Source organism: Macaca mulatta, chromosome 3, assembly GCF_049350105.2.
Source record: "Macaca mulatta isolate MMU2019108-1 chromosome 3, T2T-MMU8v2.0, whole genome shotgun sequence".
In the NCBI taxonomy this organism is placed as follows: domain Eukaryota; kingdom Metazoa; phylum Chordata; class Mammalia; order Primates; family Cercopithecidae; genus Macaca; species Macaca mulatta.
This window is the reverse complement of record NC_133408.1, coordinates 99,760,745-99,785,687: the sequence shown is the minus strand read 5'-3', so window position 1 is coordinate 99,785,687 and position 24,943 is coordinate 99,760,745. Positions and strand designations below refer to the sequence as shown.

Below are 24,943 nucleotides of genomic sequence, written 5' to 3'. Positions count from 1 at the left end.
AGTAACCTGAATAAAGTACAGCTATTTCTCTCCTTTTAACCCATATGATTGTATTTAGCAAAGACAACCAAGACAGTAATGTGGGAGATGAGAACAGAAACATGGACAGTCCAAGGCGTTAAGAAACTGACCAGGAAGGGGCAGAATCTTTCTTTGAGAGACACTTGGAAACTGTTTCTCACAGTCAAGGGTGGCACCTGAGAAGGTATTTGTTGTCTTGAGTATTTGACTACAGGATTAAATGAACAGCTGTAAAATGCTCACAGGGATGGTTCAGGGCTCCATTGCCTCAAACCCAGTATTAGAAAGAATGACAGAGCTCTGGGGATTGGAGGGGAGCCTCAGCAAGTTGGACAGATCTTGCTGCTCAGGAGCTGACAGCCTCAAGTCTAGAACCTCCCTTATGGGGGCTGTCTGCTTCTGGCAATGGGTGAGGGGGCTAAAGCCACTAATGATTGTATCAGTGTGCAAGCTGCCTCTCTACCTACTGTGATGTCTTCCCTCAAGTCAAAGGGGAGCTGCCTATGCATGCAGCATGACTTTTAGATAAGGGACACTCATCAGATATTTTGAAATGAATTCACGGTGTATATCCAAGCTTTTCCAGCTGTGAAGGTGGTGGTGATGACATTGATCCAGATTAGTGGTATGCCAGATATACTGTTGTGTATTTCTCAGACCACATACCAATATTAATTAATCACTCGTTTATAGTGCCCATTGTAAGAATAGCAGGCATACCTTAGTTTTTGCCAAGTCAATTTCTACAAAAAATATTTGTACAACAAGACTTTAGAAGCAGCAGGACTTAGTGGTGATGTGCCTGGTTAAGAGGTCTGAAGCCAAACTGCCTAGAGCTGAGCTTTTCCACTTATTGGCTGTGTGATTTTGAGCAAGTCACTTAACCTCTTTGCATCAATGTCCTCAACTGTGTAGTAACCATATACCTACCTTCTAGACTGATGAGAAGGGTTAAATGAGTTTTCTGACATACAGTAATGCTGTATCAGTGTTAGCCATTATTAGTATTACTAATACTAATATCAGTCATGGGGAGTAGCCACCAGACTGTGCGTTTTGTCTCTGTGCCTCATGTTCTGGACTTTACTGAAAGGAAAGAAGTACATTTTTGTTTTCAGACACTGTGCTGGGACATCCGTCATCTCACATGATTCTGATGCTAATCCTGTCCTTTAGATGATTGTCTCCATTTTAAAGATGAGAAAGGTATGGCTCAGAGGACTTCAATGATGTGCCCCAGACATGACGGAGCTGATGCAAACTTGATCCTAGGTCTGGTCCATTCTAGTGCTTATGTTTTTCTTTTATGCTATGGTACCTCTTGGAATTTGTCAGAGTTAAATAGCAAACTGAAAAAGCAAAATGAATGAAAGAATTAACTTCCAGACAGGGTCTCACTCTGTCCCCCAGGCTGGAGTGCAGTGGTGTAATCATGGCTCACTGCAGCCTCAACCTCCTGGGCTCAAGCGATCCTCCTGCCTCAGCCTTTCAAGTCGCTGCGACCACAGGTGTGTGCCACCATGCCTGGCTAATTTTCTTAGTTAAAAAGCAGAATGTAAATGTGTATATCAAGGCTAGAGTTTTCATAGTCCCCTGTGCTCTCCTCTCCCTTCTGAAGAGATGACCTGAGATGCTTTCTTACCTTGTGTTGTCCACCTTGCCCTGTGTGACTGTGCTGCACAGAATGCTAGGAGGGAGAGGTGGCCTGCATGGTCCCTGGAGCCCTCCTCTACTCCATGTCTCCTCTGACACCTCACTATCCCCTTGGTCATGGGGCGGCCTGTCCTCTTAGTAAGATCCAAAAAATACCTGTCCTGATAGATAGCTCCTGAGAGCACAAAACGCGGGAATCAGGACTCTCTAACATCCTTTCTATACCTCCAGAAAGCCTAGTAGCTTCCAGAGGGTTAGAACCTTCGTTATTCTGTGAATGTCTTGCATATCTTTTGGATGCAGTTCAGGGATGTTTACATCTGGGAACTTCTGAAAGTCTTCATAACTGCCCAGGCATCATTAAGATGCAGACAACTCTAAGATTGCACAACTCGTAACTGTGAGTTAAGATGACCCTGGCTCTTTATGGAAAATCCCATAAAGTCTCCCCACAGTGGCAGTTGGATGGAATATAGATTTGCAGATAACATTTTGAGACCTTACAGGAATCAACATCATGTTGCCTATATGCTCCAACCTTCACTTTCAATTGTGGTCCATTCCCTTCATCCTTCATTACCACACCCTAAAATTATAGTTATTTTTAAGAACATGGATGTATACTTATGTGCATCAGATTGTTTTTTTTGCATTTTGTATACCAAGCCCATGCATGCAGAAAGACAATTACCACTCTACCTCAAGCTCAGGAGTATGCAATCAAGACTCATTATTCCCCTGCTTCTCATTTCATTCACACCCTTTATGTCTCAGAACAATAATGAATGGAGAGCAAAGCATCCCAAAATACTTGAGGAAAGGAAGAAGTCAAAGGACATGCTGAGAAATGTGAATCAAAGAGGGAGAAATTTCGGTGAAGATCGTTTGTTTAAAGTGGAGCTCTCATCTTTGGTGGTTGAGAGATTGTACTTTTTCTTAGATCTGTTTCTTGAATCATGATCCCTTGGGGTTTGGCAGAAAGCTATAATTTTTGGAAGGCTCACTTCTACAAAAGCTTATGGTTATGGAGAAAAATCAACGTTTGTAGGTCCATGAATCAGAGTCTAAAAGTCTGTTTGGATATTTAGTGTCTCATAAAATATAACATAGGAAGAGACTTGTGGAGTATCAGAGCTGGAAAAGATCATGAAGACCATGTGGTCCAGCCCCCTCCTTTAATGATGAGGCTACTGAGCCCAGCGAGGTTGAATGATTCATCCAGGTTACATGACTACAAGGAACGGTAGACAAACTGGACTAGAATAGACCTCTTAACTCCCAAGCCTGTATATTTTCAACACTATTACACATTACTAATCATTTGGAAACAGTTGAGCCAAAGCATGAACCATGTATCATAAATGAGAGAATCTTAGCAATAAAAGAGACCTTGGAGGTCATCTGGTGCCATCTCCCTTCTGAGGCAGGAATCCTTTTGGTGACATAGCTGACAAATGGCCACTCATCCTGGCTTAACTCTAGTGCCAAGAAGTTCAGTATGTTACAGGCAGCTTGTTGTGTCTTTGGATATCTCTACATATTGGTAAATTTGTTCTGACAGAAGGTCGTATCTGTACCTTGAAAGTATCATCCCGTTAGGAGTGAGGGTGGCCAGAGGTGAGTGGCATGGTATTGGTGTTGGTGAGGAGTTTACTCTTTTTCTCATCTTAAAATAAGGATAGTAATGCCTAACTCTTAAGGGTCATTGTGAAGACTAAAGATGCAGTTTATAAAGCATCTACCATTGTGCCTGCTTCAACATAGGTACTCAAAGTGTAATTATTATTGACTTTTATCATCATTATTACATTTTTGAAGTTATGCACTCTGGCTGGGTGCTGTGGCTCACACCTGTAATCCTAGCACTTTGGGAGGTGGGTGGATCAAAAGGTCAGGAGTTCAAGACCAGCTTGGCCAACATAGTGAAACCCCATCTCTACTAAAAACACAAAAATTAGCCAAGTGTGGTGGCATGTGCCTGTAGTCCCAGCTAGTCAGGAGGCCGAGGCAGGAGAATCGCTTGAACCCAGGAGACAGAGATTGCAGTGAGCTGAGACCGTGTCATTGCATTCCAGCCTGGGTGACAGAGGGAGACTCCATTGAAAAAAACAAACAAACAAAAAACAAACAAACAAACAAAAAAAAAAAAACCAAGAAAAGAAATGAAATTATGCCATCTGGAGCAACACAGACTATGTCTAATCTTGCAAATATTTTAAAGCAGTTAGCATGACCCTTTAAGTCTCCTCTTCAGACTAAATATTCTCTGATTCTTCTACTACTCTTCCTGTGATACATTTTGGATGCCTTCATTCACACTAATTTGTCAATTTTCCCCTTAAAATGTGGTGGCCAAATGTGGTCAATCCAATGTACTCTACAGTGGAATAATTACTTCTCTAGATCTGGATGTTTCACTTCTCGCAAAGCAACCTAGATTTATGTTAGCATTTTTGGAGGCCAGATCACACAGTTGGCTCAAGTAAAACCTGATTATCCTATCCAGAACATTAGCTATGCCTCCCAACTTTGTGTCAACTGCAGATTTGACAAGCATGATTTTTACCTCTTCATCCAAACTGTTGATAAAAAATGTTGAACAAGAAAAGGCCAAGGGCAGCTTCGAGGAACACCTCTGGTCCTTCCCTGCATACTGACATCCATCCACTAGTTTGGTGATGTTGTTTCACCAGCTTCACATCTACCCACCTGTACTATCAGAAATAACTCAGCAAGATAGAGTTACTCTTTGTGTTTTTGAAATTGGAGATTTAATTTATCTGGAGGTAAAATGCAATTTTTTTTTTTTATCGATGAAGACAGGTTTTGAACCCATAATTGGGACAATGTGAACTCAGGAAGTAATTTTGTGTTTGAGTTACTATGTAATGCTTAAAGAAAAAAAAATTGCCTTCTCTTAGTGTGAAATGATAATGCTTTTGCTGGGTTGTTTATTTTTCCAAAATGTTTTGAAATTACTCTCTGGATCTGGGAGAAGACTGGAGAATTTGCAGATTTTATGCGCTGGGTAAAGAAGAGATTACAGAAGAGCTAGAATATGTCTTTCAGGAGCCTTTTCCATTTCTGTAGAGATCACAGAGATGAAGAGATGCCTTTAAAGTGTTGATGAAGGAGAATGTTGGACATATTCCTAGATAGTGATTAGTATTCCTTTTGGTGATTCTCAGAAAGATTCTTAAGCTTTTTTGGGGAGAGGGGATTACTTCTTTCTCTTATTTAACATGCTTTACTCTGAAGAAATTAAACCTATTCTTTGTGCTGCAGCATAAGCCAGTTTTCTTTGTCTTTTTCCATGGTGGATGTAAGGAATGGTGGTTGTGTCCATCATTTGAGCCAAAGTGCTCAAATATTGGAAGCTCAACTCTCAGCATCTTCCTTCAATGGCCCCTTTAATATTTTTAAAAAGGTTTTACTTTTTTATATATATACAAGGCTTGTGGCTTTCTTCTTAATCCTGATCCTCTCTATTTCCTCAGCCCACAACTGAACCATAATTTAACAATACCTTAATATCTAAAACTGCATTATTGCATACTTGCATATTGCAAGGTGAACAGACAGGACATTAGCACTCTCGAAAATGGACCAGGGAACAAACAGGTAATGTTTCATAATATGGAATATTCTAGGAATGTTATAGTTCACCCATTCACTCAATAGTTATTGAACACTCTGATATGTCAGGCACAAAGCTAGGCAATGGAGACATAATGGGGAGTAAAATCAGATTTAGTTTCTTCTCTCATTGGGCTCATGGGCTCACAGTCTAGGGGAGAAACAGCTATTAATCAAACAATCAAGAACAATTGTAAGCCATTGTACTGTAAAGGAAAAGGAGATGGTGCCCATCACTTGGGTGGGTGTGGGCGGGAAAGGCTTGCCTACATGATGATTGATTCTGAGGTCTGAAAGTACAGGCAGGGCAAGGGCATTGGCGTTAGAAAGCAGCATACAAGGCCCGATGCTGGAGCGCAGTATGGTTAGTGTGAGGGTAGGAAATTAGAATGTGGAATGAATCACAGGGAGCAAGAGTAGAGGTGGTGTGAGCTGAGCTGGGAGGTAGAAAGAGTCCTACACGGGCTTCGGAGGCATACAAGGAGTGCTGCCAGTGACTTCCAAACCGATGGCTTAGGGTGTATGTTCTGGGGAGGGAGTGGGAGGTGAACCTCACATACGCCGTGTGTGATGTTATGACTTTTGCATTTTGAAAAGATCACAGTGGCTGTAGTAGGGGAAAAAGGAGGAAGAGAAGCCAGAGTGCATGAAGGAGACCATTGTCTAGACAAGGATAGAAGATGATGGCAGTTGGTTATAGGTTGGTGGAAGGATGGATGGAAAGATTGGAAGAGATGAGGGACACTTAGTTAAATTTGTAGGACTTGGAAACTGCCTAAGAGGGTGATGGAAAAGAGGCATCCAGGATAATTCAAGGAGAGTCCATATGTTTTATAATTTTCTTTGTGAATTTAAAGATTGTGATCTTAAAAATTAAATTGTACAGCATCAATAATTCTAAAAGGAGAGTCAAAAATGGTTCTGTGCCTTGGATCTATTATTGATAGAGCAGGTGACTGTGAGCTAGATGAAAAATTTTAAGTGTCTTTGAACTTAAACAATAGACAAAATAATACCTCTAGTTTCTGACCTCATTAAGACACAGGGAAATAAGTTTGTCAAGGTTCACTTTCAAAAGAAATAACACAATTTTCTTTATTTTCATTATCATTTTTAGTCCAATTCTCTAAATCTCTAGATCCTATAAAAAGAACTACAGTGTGTTCCTGCACTGCCACCAATGCAGATCGCCATTTCTTTTCATCTTACTTTACCCAATCACAGTATTTTCCCACGTCAGAAAAATTTTCCAGTGTATAAGAGAAGCCTTTGGACTGTGAGTGTATATATAAGCCTGTTCCTGCCTTTGGGGTCCCACGACAACACAGTAGGCTCACAGTCTAAGCCAGGTGCCCAGTTTCCATCTGGATTCCTGACAAATTGTGTGGTCAGGATTTAGAAATCAGAAACCTGGGAAAGGTGCAATGTGATGGACACAGCCACCCCAAATACCATATATGTTATCACCATCATTTAACACGTAGTGCAGGAAATCCTTTTCTTTGCAGAAGAACTTCAAAGGACCACTTCTAGTTCTCTTGGGTAACATTTATTTTTTCTTTGCTAACAACGAAGCGCAGACAGATATATGTATTTTTTTTCTTTAGTAAATTGCTAGTGACACTCCATTTTCCCCCTCCCATCCTCAACCTATTGTCTAATAGACCTCTTAAATTTCCCCACCCTTCTAGACTGAAGAGCTGTACCTTGCCACTTGTAGAGATTTACTTATTGCCCTTACCTATTACTTTTTTGGCCAAGAACTTTCTCTTTCTCTTTCTTTTCTTTCTTTCTTTTTTTTTCTTTTTTCGAGACAGAGTCTCACTCTGTCCCTCAAGCTGTAATGTGGAGTGTAGAGGTGTAATCCTGGCTTACTGCAGCCTCAAACTCCTGGGCTCAAGTGATCCTCCTGCCTCAGCCTCCTAAAGTGCTGGCATTACAGGCATAAGCACTATGCCGCTTTCTCTTTCTTTACTGGTTTCTAAATTTCTTTCTGACCTTTTGGTCCCAATGTGTTGATCAGCCTTCTCGGCTCAATGTGAATTTTCTCTGGTTGTCTGAGTAACTTTCTTTTCCATGAAGAGCTCTCTCACATATTTTACTTACTTTTGAATTTTAAACAAATAAGCCTTCATTTGAAGGCATCAGAAATAAATACATGATATTAGGTCCTGTCAGTGACTCAGGCATCTCATGTTCTTTCACTGGTTTATCCATGCTGTTAATATACATCTGGCCTGGCGCAGTGGCTCACGCCTGTAATCCCAGCACTTTGGGAGGCCGAGGCGGGTGGATCACCTGAGGTCGGGAGTTCGAGACCAGCCTGACCAACATGGAGAAACCCCGTCTCTACTAAAAATACAAAAATTAGCTGGGCCTGGTGGCACATGCCTATAATCCCAGCTACTAGGGAGGCTGAGGCAGGAGAATTGCTTGAACCTGGGAGGCGGAGGTTGCAGTGAGCCGAGATCGTGCCATTGCACTCCAGCCTGGGCAATAAGAGTGAAACTCCACCTCAAAAAAAAAAAAAAAATATATATATATATATATACACACACACACACACACACACACATCTACTGAATGCCTACTGTGGTCCAGGCACCATGGGATACAGCTGTGAATACAAACATCCTATGTTCCAGAGGAAAAGACAGGGAACAAGTAACTAGATGCTTGATTATTGTTCTGTGTTTCCATTACTCCATGCATTGTGAGAGATGGATTTTATGAAAATACAGCAGAAAGTGGTAACTCTTGCTCTAATCATTGGATCTCAGATGTCTTGTCATGTATTCCAGTCATCCAACCTCATTCCACAGGTTACTGAGCTTGTGTCCTGAGTCCTCAGATTATGATTTGGAAAGGTAGTCGTTTTCTTTAAAATAAATTTTTAAAAAATATATATATATATGGTTGGGCACTCTTATAGGACTAAAAATGAAAGGAAAAAACCAGTGTGCTTGTCATGCAAAGCAGGATGCAGAATGACTATTCACTAAATCACAGTATTATGCACTTATCACAAAAATCATTTTCAAATCTGATATTCATCCTCCCAGTCAGAGAAGGCACGCACTAAAAGTCTCTGATGCAAACCTCACATCAGGATGGCAGGACAGTGATAAGGAAACTTTAAGGCATTTTCTCACGTGCTTTACTCTAAGGGTGAGTAGTTATTTTTCATCTCCTCGTAGCTGTATATTATAACAAGATGAATGGGCCTACGGCTTGCCGGAAGCCATAACTCTCTATATAGTTGACATGACTAGATTCCCAGTTTTGGCCTTTGAGAGCTTGAGAGTAGAATAAAAACATTGACTCCTCCTGACCTTTCCACTGTGTCTTCTCTTGGCAGAATATCTCAATGCATAATGCAGTTGGTGGGGCCATGACAGGGCCCGGAACTCACCAGCTTAGCAGTGCTCGGCTGCCCAACCACGACACCAGCGTTGTGATTCAGCAAGCCATGCCGTCACCCCAGTCCAGCTCCGTCATCACCCAGGCACCTTCCACCAACCGCCAGATTGGGTAAGGAGCCCTTCTCGGCTGTCCCTGGGTCCTGGCTGGAGCTCAGGAAATGTTCTGGACTTTCTCCTGGTTTCTGATGCTCAGATTGGTTGGTTTTTCTGGCCGGCATGATATTGCCTAGAGCACAGAGTGATGCTTTTGATGGGAGAAGGGAGGAGTCTCCGCTTGGTAGAAGCTGTTTTGATCCTGGACTTTGGGTGGTAGGGGTGGGGTGGTGAGGAAGTCATTCTGTGTCATCATTTCTTCAGACAAGATTTGTGAACTTTAAGATGACTGTGGGAAAACCCACGGTTGTTAAGGAGACCAGACTATAGTGCACAGAACAAACATGGTGGAGGGAAGTTCTACCAGCTCAGCCTTGTCTCCAACAGAGTGTGCCCTTCCCTTCCTGGGAGCTGCCACACTCATCACCTCATCTTCCGTGTGCAGCAATCCCTCCTTGTCCGTGAGAGATAAATTCCAGGCTGCCCAGTGGATACCTGAAAGTGCAGATAGTACCAAACCCTGTGTATAATATGTGTTTTCCGTCTGATAACTGAGATAGCTATTAAGTGACTACTGGGTGGGGCGTGTCCACAGCCTGGACATGGTGGACAGGGAGATGATTCACATCCTGGGGGGCATGGCTTGGGATGGCATGAAGTTTCATCATGCTACTCAGAATGGTGAGCAGTTTAAAACTTGTGAATTGCTTATTTCTGGAATTTTCCTTTTAATATTTTTGGACCATGATTAACTGAAACTGCAGAAAGCAAAACCACGGATAAGGGGGACTACTGTATTTCCTTAGTCGTCCTGCCCTTTGCTCATTCTTCCCTGCTTCTTCTTCTTGTTACTGCCTCCTTATTAGCCCTCTCCTTCCTCTACGTTGGTCCATGCTGATTCCCGGAGTAGACAAAACAAAGAAAGCAGGCCCCTCTCTCTCATCTATGCAAATAGACAATACTGAGGCATTGAGGAAAAATTGGTGGAAAGATCCTGTCATTGAACCCCAGACACTCCATGTCATGTGATGGAAAGAGCTCTCCCTTCTGGGTATCCTCTATTAGCTCTAGCCCCTTGCTATGCGAAGTGTGGTCTGAGGATCCATAGCGGGGACATTTTCCAGGGAGCTTCTCAGAAACGCAGTATCTCTGGCCCAGCTTCCTTATCCCCAGAATGAGGATGGTGTCTGTTCTTTCCAACTTCACAAGAGTAAAGATGAAATCAAAGATTTAAGAGCACATGGATTCTTAGGAAGAAAAGGTAATAAGTTTAAGCCAAAGAGCTGTGATAAAGTTCTGTTGCTGGCTGCTGAGAACTGGCTGCTCTACGCTCCCAGAATTCTCTGTTTAAAATGAGAAGGGGCACTTGCTGTGTTTGGTATGTGCATCAACATTCAGTTTGAATTTTCAGTCAAATATTGGATGTGATCATTAAAAACTTAGAAACTGCTCCACAATTTGTCAGTAGGTCTTTTCCTTCTTGTTTTTCGGTGCTATAAGAATTCCAGACCCGCAGGGAACACTGGCTTATTCCTCCCTAGGATCTTCCAGAAGGGGCACCTTGTCTCACATTTTCAACTTACCACGATGGGCTGTGACACATTAAGACACACCTTAAGAAATGAGAGTAATGGGTAATGGGTAATGACCATTTTGTGAGTTTGCTGTGGGTGCATTTGGTTTTCTATTCAAGAAACAGAATATTAACCTGGCCCTTTGAATGCTTGGCTTTGTTGAAAGGAGTCAATGCTAGGTTGGTAAGTATCTCTGCTGAAGATTTCTTTTCTTCTCAAATGACCATGAGAGCAAATGTTGCCGCTCTCTAAATCAAGAACCCATAGTATGCTAAGAGAGTGGGGTGGATTCATTAAAGACAGCATCTAAATCTCCAGGGACTTCTCTCAAGTGGCTTGGCTTTCAGCAGACAATTCACAGTTAGGCCAGCTAATTATAATTATTTTATTTTTCTTTCAAGGGGAAAAAACATAAAATGTGCTAGAGTTTACTAGCGGTTTTACAGCATTCCTTCCCCCCTGGAGTTCTCCTGCCTCCCTCTCCCTGCCACCCCCCACCAACTACCCTTTTGGAGGCCTTTAGTATTCAGCCATTGTTAGCACAAAGCTGGTCTTTATGAAACAGTCTTTTGAGGGCTAGCACTAAAGTTTAAGATGAGTGCTGACTCTGTCAATAATTGACGCAGCTGGCCCAGGACTGTACATTTGGGTGACATTTGTAGGCCGTGTCACCATGCCTGGATGGAGGCGGGTGTTTCTCTGGTATGGATGCCTTTTGGACACACTCCATCTTCCCATTTATTCTCCAGCCTGGGGTGTTGTGTGTCGCTCCTGGTGTGTTCTAGGAGATAATTGTCACTTTTAGGACTCTGTCTCATTGCCAAGCCTGAGGGAGGCTATTTCTTTCATTCAGATTCCTCCCTGGTGTGTTTGCCATGTTGATTCAAACCCACACATCTTGTCATTTCCATTTTTCTCCATCCAAAACCTTGCCCAGATGATCCTGGAGACTCAGCAAGAAATAACCCAATCCATCTCACCAGTGGATTCAGTATGAAACTCTAGGTGGTAACATTTGGGGATGGTTGACTCTTTTATTTCTCTCAGGAAAGAGGAAATGAGTACTTATTTGAAAACATGAGTTCCCTCTGGGGACTGTGTCTTTAAATGAGCATTTGAAATTGCAGATAGCTTTTTTTTTTCTTACTTTATTTTATTTTTTTGAGGCTGCACAGAACCATATTGTAGTAATATTCTGATTTTTATCACAACCTCAAATATTTAAGTGTCAAAATCTGGCCAAGCCACCTGCAAATGTTTGCCATGGCTACTGGCCAAGAAAAACAGCAAACAGCAATGAAAGTCTTCATTCAGGCTCAGCGCTTAAGCTGCATCCAGCCAGAAAGGCTGGGTCCCACCTGTGCCCACGCACAGTGCTCTTGTGCTGCGGCCAGCGGGTGTGTCACGGCTGAGACTGTGTGGGAGAGGGGGCCGCCTGGCTCCTGCTCCCCCATCTTCCCTTCCCTTCTACCAGTGCTTGGCTGCTGCAGGCAACCCCCTGTTCTCGCTCTTCTCTGTCTCCCTCTTTTCACAGTGCAAAATTTAAGCTTGGAGGCTTGAATGTATTGAGAGAGCTATCGACATAAAAGACTTGAAAATAGGAATAGTGCCAGTTATCAGGGAGGACTTTGGGGACAAAGGGTAGGCATCCTTGTAAGCATTTGATTTTCATGCTTTTGAACAGGCACTGAGCCAAACCAGACCAAAATGAGTGCAAATGCAAAAATCCAAAGAAGTAATGTTAAAAGGAAGTAGACAAACAACATGTGCAACTTCCATTCCATACCACAGCAATTCATACCATGCCCTGTGCTCAATTCTGTGAAAGTAATGCCATTACCTCAATAGAAACCAGAGGTAAATATGAATATCTCAAATTGCTCTTGTGTGGTTGGGCAGGCTAGAAAAACACACAACTATAGAGAGTGTGGGAGGCATCCCCAAACTAGTGACTACTTGTGCTTATTCAAACTGGCAGACGCTCTGCCGGGAAGAGTGTCTCTGGCTGACTGATGGTAGCATTTTCAGAGATAAGTTTCCCAGATGGAAAAAAGAGTGAGCCATGGGCTGTGGGGAACACAAGTGAGACAGAAAACAAGCATGTATTAAATAGAGATAAAATCGATTCAGCCTTGAACCAAATATGTGGCAGAATCCAAACAGTATCTCTCCTCCTGTCATTTTTATTAGCTATCATGTAACAGGCTCATTAATTCAGGCTCAAGTCAGCAAAGCCTGGGAAAATGGCGGAAGGGTAGGTAGCACTATTAGAAGTTCACACACTCTCTGTCTCTCAGTTTCTTATCATCTAAGACATTTTTGTAGGAGTCAATAGTCAGTTGAGTAGATGGCTGTAATCTTAATAGATCCCAGCTTTCTTAACTAAGTTGATTCTTCTTTATGGATAAGTTATAGTAGATAATTTACACTCAGTAATTCTTCAGGAGAGCAATGAAGATAATATGGAATTTGGAGTTCTACAAGAATGGATATCAATACAGAGTTCTGATGGGTTATGGGAGACACTTCCAAAATATTCTACACATTTTTTTCTTACCCTTTACTTCTTTGTAGGGCACTGGCCAAATATGTCTAACATCAGAATATACAAATGTGGAGTATTCTGGTGAAGAGAATGAATTGGCCAGCTGTATCAGGAAACTCAGAAATATGTTCAACAGAATGCATATATGAAGACATTTATGTGAAAAAATCCTCCCTGATTTTACACCAATTTTAATCCTGGAACATATATTTCCACATGATGCGTGGCTTAGGCATTTGGTTATAAACCCTATTTGCATGGGGCTGTAGCTAGGCAGTAGAGACATAATAAAACTTAGCCAGAAATTTATACAAAATATCATAGAAAAAATCTTGTTTTATGTAAAGATAAAGAGGTGCCAAGATTTACCATAAATTGTACCTCCTCTTACCTTTTCTGTGCCTCTTTATCCCCTTTCTCTTTGCAATCCCAGATGCTATGTGTCATGCAGAATATTAGATGTAGTTCAGTTGACATAACTGAGGAAAACAAACAAGCAAACAAAAATAATAATAAAAAGAAAAGCTGATTACATCTCAAAATTTGTTGGTGGCAAAAGCAATGTTACGAATCATGTGGCTTTGCTGTGTGAGTTAACGTTCCTGCCCAGTGTTCCCTCAAGATGAGAATGTTAATAGATTTGAGGGGTTTGTGTCATCGTTGCTGGGGTTGGGGGAAAGAACAGTAGAAAAATCGGTAAATGATGCCATCACTGAAGGTCACGGCTTAAAGAAGACCTAAATAACAAAGCAGCTTACAGGTTAAGAATGTGTTTGCCTTGTCAATGCGTATGTGTATGAATCCATTTTTAAGAGCTTTCTAAAGCTCCTCGAACCAAAGTGAGCATAAGTAAGACTGTCACTGTCTACTATGGGCTAATGCTGGGGACATTCAGGCCAGCCTCCTTCCTGCTGGAGGCAGCGGGGCAGCAGGTCCCGGCTTGTCACTGGTCCTCAGCCCTTAGCCAGGACAACTTGAAGCCCCTTTGAGTAATGCAGACCAGAAGTCATTATTTCCTGCTTTGTGTTTTGCTGAGTATCACGGCTATGAACATAGCTTTATTGTTGGAAAGTTGCTGGATCTTTCACAGCCCCAAAAACATTTACGAGGGCCCTTCCGGGGGATGCTTTCTGGGAGGGTTGACAGACTTAACCATATGGCTCCCGTTAAATCCCATGCAGAGCCTTGAGAAATTACCTCTGACAAGGGGGCCGGCAGCCTTCCACTCACAGGGTTTTATGTGTGGAACGAAACATTAAGTACTGATACTTGAGGAAATATAATGTTTCTTAACATTCAAAAGTTGTAACACCACATGGTATTGTGGTCAGATGAAGGGGGTAGAGCCAGAACATGGGAGCACATGGCTGGGTATTCCAAGAGGCAGAAAAATACCCCAGCTCTCATCTCTGAATCTGGTTCTTGCCTCTGATTCTTCAGGCAAGCATTGTGTCTTGGTGTCGTCTCAGCTCCCACCTGGAACACAGTAAGCCTGCTTTACTTGGGAGAGAAAATCGGAGGTAGCTCCTCGATGGCTCAAGCCCTTCATTAGAAAGGGCCTTGATACTGACACTGAAGAAGAGAAAGGAAGCTAATATTTATTCAGGACCTACTATGTGCCAGGCACTGAGCTAGCTTTGCATGTTATTTCCTGTAATTCTTCAATAGCTCAGAGAGGTAGCTGTTATTTACCCCAATATTAGTGCTCCAAGAAGAAAAGTAACTTGTCCAAAGTCACCCAGCCAGGGAGATAAACAGAGTTTTGAATGAGTCTATTGGACTCAAAAGCACATGTTTCCCCATGTTCCTGACCATGGCAATACCAGTGCCATGGAAGACCCATGAGTGGGCCTGAGACTGGCAGAATCATCTATGCACAGGAGTTAGCTAATGCTCAGTCTATCTGGTTAGAGTGACAAACACTTCATCCCCTCATGTTTAAGGAAACCATAGCATCACAGAGAAGTGACAGCCCTGTTGCCAACATTTGGTTGCTCTACATTTGGCTTCTTAGCCTGCAGGAAGACCACTATTCCCTGCCCAAATGCAGTTCAACTTCCAGATTTGTTCCACTTCCTGAGGGGACAGGTGACTTGGAGGAAGACTTCATTTCTGGAACTCCTACACAGAACCTGGCCCTCGGAGTTTCTGAAGCTTCCATGTAAGTGTCTCAGTGTGCATTTCTTCCCTCCTGTTTTTGGAAAAGATAGGCACAAATGAGGGACTACTTCTACAGCAACTAGCCTGGGATTATTCTTTCTGTGCTTATAATAAATCTAGACATTTGTTCTTTTGTGCAACGTATTGAAAAGATATGCCTGGAAGACAAGAGCTTGCTTGGAGCAAAACCGTGTCAGGTCAGAGGGGAGTCAAAGAAAAGCATTGTCATGGGTTTTAGACATTCAGGCTCTGCCATTTAAAAGATTTGCCACCTTGGCTAAGCACTCAGCTTCCCCAGACCTGGTTTCCTTTACCTACATATAAAGGGGTTAGCCAATTAATTGAGTCAGTCTCAGCTCCAAAATTCTCATTCACTGCCTCTTTTCTGTCTCAAATTTATTCTCTCTTTTGGTTTGTTTTCTTCCAGGAGCCAAGTTTGGCAGAAGCTCTAGATTATCTGACTTCCTAGATATGTTCACATAGCCCAGAGAGTGAGAACAGAATAGGGTTTGGGAAGAGAAGCCCACAGCAGTAAAAGGGAGGGGTCCTAGCATATGACATCAGAGAGACTTGACTTGTAGGCTCAGCTCTTAGGTGAATAACAGCAACCTCTTCTGTTTGTCAGGTGCTGTTTACAAGGCACATCTCTACTAGTTTAGCATGCATGATTCTGTTACCTGAGAATTAATACACCCATTTTGCAGTTGAGTAAAGTCAGGTTCAGAGATTAAGTGACTTGCCCCGGGTCATAGTGATAATGGCCAGAGCCAGAACTCGAATCCAGACCACCTACTCCATGCACTATCCCATAGTTCCCAAGAAACTTAACTTGCCCAGGTTTAAGTTTTATCACCTGTAAAATTAGGGGGGTGGGTACCATTAGAAAATTCTCAAAATTCTTTTCAGCATTAAAATGTTAGTGATTTTCATAACAAATTTAATTTTGTAAACTACTTGATAAGGTAACTTCTCTGGGGACTCACTGCTGCGTGCATGACTAGGTATAGCTTCCTCTCTTGAAGTAATCTTATCAGGAAATTGTTCTTTTATTCTCACTTTGCTAACAGTGGCTTATTTTTGGAGCTTTAACTAGAAAAACACCTAAAATAGTAAACATGTGAAACAAGTCCAATCCAACATAAGAGATCTAGATGATGATTTTGCCAGACACAGTTCTATGGGAAAATGCAGTCCACCGTCTTATATTCTTGAACTATTATTATTTGGGGAATTATTTTGTGGAAGATCTGAAACAAAACTTTAGCTCATATCACTGGTTAGTGTCTTCCTCTGTGTAAGCGATAAGGTGCCTTGTGAGTGAATATTTGGGAATGAGAGTATGTAGTCTCCCGTAATGCAAACTGCAAAAATTAACTGCTCTTTTCTGCACTTGTCATAGTTCCTACATCAAGAGTGGCTCAGTATTTCCTGTTTACAAATCCAGAAGCAAGAATGAAAACCTAGCAGGTTCACATGGCTTGTGGTGTTTAGGGAGAGGCCCATGACTGAGGATAATCATTTATTGAAGGATATCAAAAAGAGTATTAACATGGGAAAATGATTAGTATGTGCAGTCCCCTGTGTGAACTGAGCATGTTAGGAGAAGGTTGAATTGAACCTGGTAATTCAGAGCTGGTCCTTTGGAACTGGAAGTACACTTGGCTTTTTTGAAAATGGAACATGTCCAAGTAATAGGGCAATGTCCCAGTGGGCATTTCAGATATTTGGAGCTTTTATATTCTATAATACTATATGTCTCACAAAATGTAAATAACACTTGTCTGAACTGTTTGATAGATTCTGAATTAAAAGCGAAGCATTAATCTAGAAATTTGGAGATAACCTATGATGCCCTTTGCATGTATGCTATATTCATGTAATCAGATACTTTGAGATTCAAAAGATAGCTCATTCAACAGGTTCTTTCCTATGCATTTTTAATTTATGTTTCACCAAATAAATTTTCTCTACAATCATCTTTTATATCCCTTCTAATGAAGATTTAAAGATTACATAAATACCATTAGCATTTTACTCTGATTGAATCAGAATAACACATAAACATCCAATTTGATCTTGAATTTTGAATGTAAAGGGAATCATTGATATTAAGATTCTGGTATATACAGATGGAATCCTATTTCAATGAGGCAGTGCAACACCATTGCTCTAGGGATAGAAAGCCAAGGCTGATGACTCTGACTGTACCATACATGAGCTCTGGACTTTGAACAGGCTTCTTTACCTTGCTGGGGACCTGACTTTTCCATCTTATAAAAAGAAAGAATGAAACTAGGTTGTCTAATAAATGCTTTCTCCTATCTCAAATTCCCAATAATTCTGAAACAAGCTCTTAGGAACAAGTGTGTTTCCTTATCATGGCTCACACCCTACAACAACACTGCTTGGCTGACCTAGACTGCTGAAGAAGAATTCTACAAAACACATTCACATTTAGCAGGTAGTCTAGTAATCCATTTGCCAGGTATGTTGTGCTTTTGGCAAATATCAACTAAAAGTTCCTGCAGAGTAATAAACATTCTTAATGGTACCAGACACATTTAAAGGAATTTGGGGTTTTATAGTTTTCCCCCCTTTGGCAAAGTGCATTCTGGCTGATGATTAGGCCAGTAAAGTCTGTAAAATGATAGGACCCTTGTGAGCATTGGGTAGCGACATGATGGAATGTGCTTGGTTTGCTTTTGCAGGGTCACAGACCTTTGCAGAGAACAGATGGCCCCAAACATCTTTGAAATGCTAGAAATGACTTCCTGAATAACCATATACCCATCATATCTTGGTCCAGCGATGGTAATTCACAAGCCAAACACACAGCACTTTACAGCTGACCCCCAGTGTATTATTTTTAGTCTATGGAACGCATTAACATTTTCTACATGAATAATCATAATGATAACTGGAACCTGTAAGAGCAAATACCCATCCCCAAATCACTGAGCCATTGAACACTTGTCAGATGAGCAATGACATTCTTAGAATCTGTCGGGGCAGGAGGCTAAGCATTTGACAGACTCTCAGGGATCTCTGCTTAGCATGTCACTTCATCTCATTTTTCTCAAGAGTCTTGCTCAAATTGCATATTTAAAGAGATAAGCAGTAAGGTACTAGATTAAAGAGAAGATAAATGAAGTAGTAGCTGATTCCTTTCCAGTATTGTTTGGGTTGTGGGAGGGAAGCCTACTGGATGAATCTGCAAACTCAATGAAACCAGTCTAATTCTCACTTCCTTCCAAAGCCCCATGTTGAGTCAGTGTATATTTTAAATGCCAAAACTAAACAAAAGGCAAACTATAGATGCATATTCCAAATCATAGACTTTATAAAGCGTTGAAAGAATTAATTTCATCCAACTAGGCTTCATACTGTTAGAGGTGACTGAGGAATTTTACAGACCAGGTACACCCAAATAAAAATCTGATGAAATAAAAGTCTGGAATTGGAGAAAGTTGAAGACTTTTAACTAAAAGGAAAATGAGGGGTGTGGGGGGCAGGGCCATGTGGTGTAAATTGCTAGATTTGTCCCAATCCCCCTGCCCCCACCACACACACACGCACACACACGCACACACACACACATACACACACACACGCGCACACACACACACACACACGCGCACGCACACACACACACACACACGCGCACGCACACACACACGCACACACACGCACACACACACACGCACACACACGCACACACACACACACGCACACACACGCACACACACACGCACACACACGCACACACACGCACAGACACACACGCACACACACGCGCGCACACACGCGCACACACGCGCGCACACGCGCGCACACACACACGCGCACACGCGCGCACACGCGCGCACACGCGCGCACACACGCGCACACACGCGCACACACACACACACATACACACACACACACGCACACAGTAGATAGCTGCTACTTATTTAATGCAGCTCTGTAGTCAGGCACTTTGCAGAGAATCAGAGGAGTGAGTTTGTTGAAATCTCATTTGGCAAATTGGTATGTGTGTGTGTGTGTGTGTGTGTGAGAGAGAGAGAGAGAGAGACAGAGACAGAGAGAGATTTTTATGAAAAGAGTGTGTGAAACTTTGGCTGCCCCACCTGAAGCCACAGACAACCAGCCTTATATTGGGGCCGCTGCATTCCATAATTATTATTGCCATTAGGAATAATTATTATTTGCTTGGTTGAGTTGGCAGTTTGCAGCCTGCCTGAGACAGAGGCTTCTCAAAGGAGCCACAGAACACAAAGTCCCAACCAATCACCCACAAGTGCTTCAACATGTTTGGACGACGTCCTTCTCTTGGTTCATTTCATTGGGTTTCATACCCATTGAGCTTCAAATTGAATGAAAAGTGCATCAGATACAAAACCAGCATGAATGAGTGCCGGCACTCAGGAAGCTTTTCTGATTGGAAGTCTGGATTCGTGGCTTTTCTCAAGTCTGGAGATGAAAGTGAACTTTTTTCGTGACACTGTGTTCCTCTAATTAAAAATAGAAAAATAAATAACAAGATGGGTCTTCAGTTAGAGGCTAGGTTCAAAATAGTCTGAGAGACAAAGTGCAGAAGAATGAGGAAACCCCAAGCCAAAAAGCAGCAAGGCTGTTTAGGAGGCAGAACAGTGACAACTTGAACTTAATTTTTTTCCCAATGTGTTTAACCTTCTTGCACACAAACTCCAGATTCCAGATTTTGTATTATTTCTTCTTTCCTTTGCTGTATCATTTTGAAATAACTGTGCCTGAATATTCCTCCAACCCTCTTTAGGGATCTCAGAAAGTGTGGTCAGGGGATGTTTAACCAGCACAGTGTTCACAACAGAAGCTGTGCCTGGTGAAAAGCCTCCCCAAGCCACTAAAGAGAAAAGAATATGACAAGACATTCTTCCAGACGTTATTTTTCCTGTAGATTTGGTTGATTCCTTGCCAAGGCCTGTACCACAGTCACAGGCAGAGGCCTGTGGGTGCTTAAAGAGAATAGCACACGCCCTCAAGTGCGGGTGTCTCTCTCCTCCCCTTTACCTCTTCCTCCCATAGTGGTTGTTTGTAGCTCAATGGCTGAATCAGACCCTTGAGAGCTTCCTAAAAAAGGCTGAATCAGAAGAAAACACCCAACAGCCTCCAGTTACTGTGTCAGGCCCACCTCAGTACAGTGAATGTTAGCTTTGTCTTCACAGGCACCCAAACGATCTGTCAAGCATCGCAAAGCCAACTGTGATTTTTAGACAGGGCAAAGAAGACCTGGGTGACCTCACTAGAAGCGAGGGAGGTGCCATGTCTGGGTAATCAATGCCTTGTCCGCCTGTCAAGAATGCAGGTGACTTGGTGCACACCTTCTCACAGATGTACTGCCAGAGTGGGGTGACAAAGAAGAACCTCCTCTCCCATTCTAGGCATTGGAAAGATACTTCTTTTGCTATTACCCTTGGCACAAAAGGTTCTTTGGGTGAATGCCCCTGTAAGAATAAGAAGTAAATGAAAGTTGTACTGTAGTGATTTCCGGGGATTTGTGGTCCTGGATATTATATATAGAAAAACTGTTTAGTGGGAAAATATTACAAAGGAGCATTCCTGTCTGGATTTTTATAAAAGATGACAAAATAGTGCTGTAAAGAAACAGAAATCCAGCACTTTCTCAGTAGTATTAAAGCCTGTCCTTAGGTAAAATTTCATGGGAGTGTAGAGTTGCTGCTTTTTCATTTTTCATTTGTTCTTGGAATTTAAGGGTAGAGAAAGGCCAAGGGAAATGGGCTTCATCAGCAAGGAGTTTAATAAAGACAGAACTTTAATTGGTTCATTCTCAATGGTAACCTTCAAGAGGAACTGAATTTTTACAAAGTCACAGTAGTGTATTGTTTGTATCAGTACTTAATGAGTTCCATTGTTAACTTTTACATCAAAGACCCTGTTGCATCAACTTCTTTTTAGTCTTATGATAGGAAGTGCTTGTTTTCAAGGTGTTTCCATGAAAGCATTTGATCCTTCATGTTTCCATGATGGATTTCTCTGGAAAGCTGGGAGTTTTCCAAAATCTAACAGTTATATCAGTTTTTATGGTGATGGGTCTCATTTTTCTTCCAGTATACATTATCTTCTCTACTAATTGACTTAATTTTCAGTTCTTATTTCCAGTCGAGAAATGAAACAAGCTTGCAAATTTTGTTAATTGCACTGAAATTAGACGTGTGGTGAGTTTTAGAGGAGTGTCCAAACAGAGCTGGATTCCATCAGAGCCTTGAGGAAAATTAGATGGCAGACCCCGAGGGAGAAAAGGGCAGAACACAGGCTGACATATGACAATTCTTGGGAAACTATTTAAGTTTCTTGGGGAAAAAAAAAAGATAGCTGATGGTTTTTAAATAAATAAATAAATTAATTAATTAATTAATAGCAGGCAGATCCCAGAACATTGTAATGTGAAATCTGGGTACCATAATATAAAGATGAATTATTAAAATATGGGCATCTCGAATCCACTAACCTGGGCCCACCAGAGCCTGCCCAGGGGCTGCCAAGGATGAGGGGTGTGGAGATTGGCCAGGTGGGCAGGGCTCCCCATCTCCCAGGTATGCCTTCAACCACCGCAGCTTCACATGTGTGAACTTAGTTGGGTTTCTGCATAAGCATTTCTTTGAACAAAGGGCTCTTCAGCAAGAACATAGTTTGAAAACTACAAAATTGGAAGATGCTTTTCTCTCTATGTACCACAAACAAGAGGAAAAGTGAGTTATTGGGTTATGATTAAGTAGGTACCATCTTGTAGATCAATTTCCGGGAGAACCAGTGATGCCATCATCATCATGGAAAGTGGATGAGATTGGACAGGCAAGCTGTAGCTTCCAAGGTGACTGGAGAGAGAATAAAACATGAAAGAACTTTTAGCAATTGGATGCGAGGGAAGAAAATCATCAGAAGGGAAACATAGAGACTTCATGGGGATCTGTCCATTTCAATCTCTCAGGAAAGGGTAGAACAACAATAACAAAGGAAGTTGTATCATTTCAATCTACCCTTTTAGGCAGGGTACACTCACACATGATTGCAAGGAGGTGCCCATGGCACTAAGCCCTAAGAGGAGCAGAGTGGCAGCATTCATGGGCAGAGCACCTGTGCTTCAGCCTCCACCTTCATTTTTATTTTTATTTTTATTTTTGAGACAGAGTTTTGTTCTTGTCCAGGCTGGAGTGCAATGGCATGATCTTGGCTCAATGCAAACTCTGCCTCCTGAGTTCAAGTGATTCTCCTGCCTCAGCCTCTGGAGTAGCTGGGATTACAGGCATGCGCCACCACACCCGGCTAATTTTGTATTTTTAGTAGAGATGGGGTTTCTCCATGTTGGTCAGGCTGGTCTCGAACTCCCAACCTCAGATGATGTGCCCGCGTCAGCCTCCCAAAGTGCTGGGATTACAGGGGTGAGCCACCGCACCCAGCACAGCCTCCACCTTCAACCTGCACACCTCTACTCCACATTTCAGTTTAATCTGCCAGGATTTCACTATTATCTTTTCCTCTCTCTTCACAATTTCACCTCTGCCACAGTCAAGCCTGAACTCTGCCGGTGGGAATACCTCATGGAACATAATGATGACTTCCTGAGACCTGCTTCTCGGTGCCCAGGCCCTGGGACAGTCCTTTACTTCCTCCTTCACAGGCTCAGTATGTCCTCATCTCACAGGCAAGGCCCCGTGGTTTCCCTCTTTAATTATTGCATGTATGTTGTCATGAATTGAATTGTGTCCCCTCAAAAATATGTGTTGAAGTCCTAACCCCTGGCCCCTGTGGATGGGACCTGATTTGGAAATAGGGTCTGTAATCAGGTTAAGATGACATTGTGGAGGATTTGGGTGAGTCCTAAATCCAATGATTGATGTCCTTATAAGAAGGCCATGTGGAGACACAGGGACTCAGAGACACACAGGGAGAGCGCCATGTGTCTGCAGAGGCAGATATTGGAGGGATGGAGCTGTAAGCCAAGGAACACCAGGGACCACTAGCCACCACCAGAAGCCAGGAGCTGGGCATGGAGCAACTTTCCTTCAGAGCCCTGAGAACCCCTGCTGCTGACACCTTGATTTCAGACTTCTAACCTCCAGAACTGTGAAAAAAATACATTTCTGTGGCTTTTAAACCACCCAGTTTGTGGTAATTTGTGACTGCAGCCCTAGAAAACGAATACATGTGTCTCCATGTAATTATGGATCTATCTGCTTTGCCAACGGAATCGTGGTTTAAAAAAAGAGAAAAACTATCACTCCATTCTCCTTTTATTGAACTGTAACAGATGTGGGGGATAAATACATTAAGAGAAAAAGCCAACTAAGAATAAAAACAAGACGACTCTCTGGAGAGCAGCTATCTTGCTGTTGGGACCTGTTTGGTGAGATGCCCCCAGTTCTCAGTTCTCCATTTGTACAGAAAGGGAATGAAGAGACCTGCTCTAGATCAAACAGATCCACCGTGACAATCTTCTATGAAAGATCTTAGTAGAGATGCATTTTACCTGGGCTGCACACCTACACTGCCATAAACATCCACTTTGAGGCAAACAAGAGAGTTTTTTCTTTAGCCTTGAATGCTCTGCTCAGTAGTATTTGCTGGATTCTGAAGCACACACTTCTTGTTGATTAAGCTGTCTGCCCTATAATTTGCAAAGAATGGAAAATCAGCATTGCAGAGAGGTATGGGAGCTTTTCAACTTAGCCTTCTAAGACGTTCTTAGCAACTAGTGACATTCTAGCAGCCCTGAACCAACTTCCTGTGTGGACACAGAAGGAAAGGGCACCAGGGACTTACCTGAGGAAGGAGAGCCCAGGGTGGGCCTTGTTTTTCCGTGTGTGTGTGTGTGTGTGTGTGTGTGTGTGTGTGTGTGTGTTTCTGCAGACACTGAACTTAATCACTGAGAATTTTCTTTCAGGTGGTGCCTAATGCATTTCAGCCCCTCAGCTGGAGGGCTAGGGCTTATTTTCATGAGCGATCAGAGTTTTAACTGCTGCACTCCTAATACATGTTTTTGAAAAAGGAAGTAGCTTATGTGACAGGACTGTTCTTTTGATCTGTTAACTTTCCCTAATTCTTTTTGAAGCATCCTCTGCCTCCTTCTCTGGCTCTGAGTGATTTAAAGGCAAAGTCCTTGAGTTTATATGCTCCCAGAAACCTAATGCTCCGAGAAATCCAATAAAGCCCCACCACCAGAATTGTTCTGGGGCACGAGGGGGCAAGAGATGACCACCCAGAGTGAGCCCGCATGGGAGGGTGTTAAAGGCAACGAGACATATTCATTGTCTGAGGCTCTCATTGAGTCAGGATGGGTGCAGGCTGCAGACACCTGTGCGGTCGGAACTAGGTTAACAATTACTTGAACATTTGAAAATTTAATACTTTCAGTCAGGGAAGTGTATTTACTTTTGAGCATTAACAGGTAATAAAGGGGCCCCTTTGGCTGCCTAACCTCCCTGTTTGTTTGAATTCTCCTATCTTTAGAACTTTGCATTTGTTTTTTGGACGGAGTGATCCTGGGTTTTTATTTCTCAAGGGCTCATCAAATCACTATGTCATCTTGATTCCCTTACTATTTTCAATAAGCCAGAAAATGGAAGCACTTTCCCCCAGTCAGACCACTGAGTTGGTTTGAAGAGACACCTCCGAAAGCCCATGCTCCTTGTGGTCCTCACTGTCATGGGCCAGAAATCTGCATGGGCATCTTCCAAACCCATGTTTCTCTAGAGTCCTGATGAAAGACCCCTCAGTGAGTGTGGTGGCTGCCACGACAGGATGACAAGGAGAAGGGGCAGCGAGTTCCCCAGAGAAGTTCA

At 42.4% G+C, this 24,943-nt stretch overlaps 1 protein-coding gene across 1 annotated transcript in view; it reads left to right on the top strand.

The window, feature by feature from the left end:
- The window catches only part of CREB5 (cAMP responsive element binding protein 5), a 416,204-nt gene that overhangs the window by 152,550 nt on the left and 238,711 nt on the right, over positions 1–24,943 (top strand). The window contains exon 5 of the mRNA XM_015133822.3: positions 8,669–8,841. Within this exon, the coding sequence (XP_014989308.2) occupies positions 8,669–8,841 (173 nt within the window). The remainder of the gene's footprint in view (positions 1–8,668; positions 8,842–24,943) is intronic.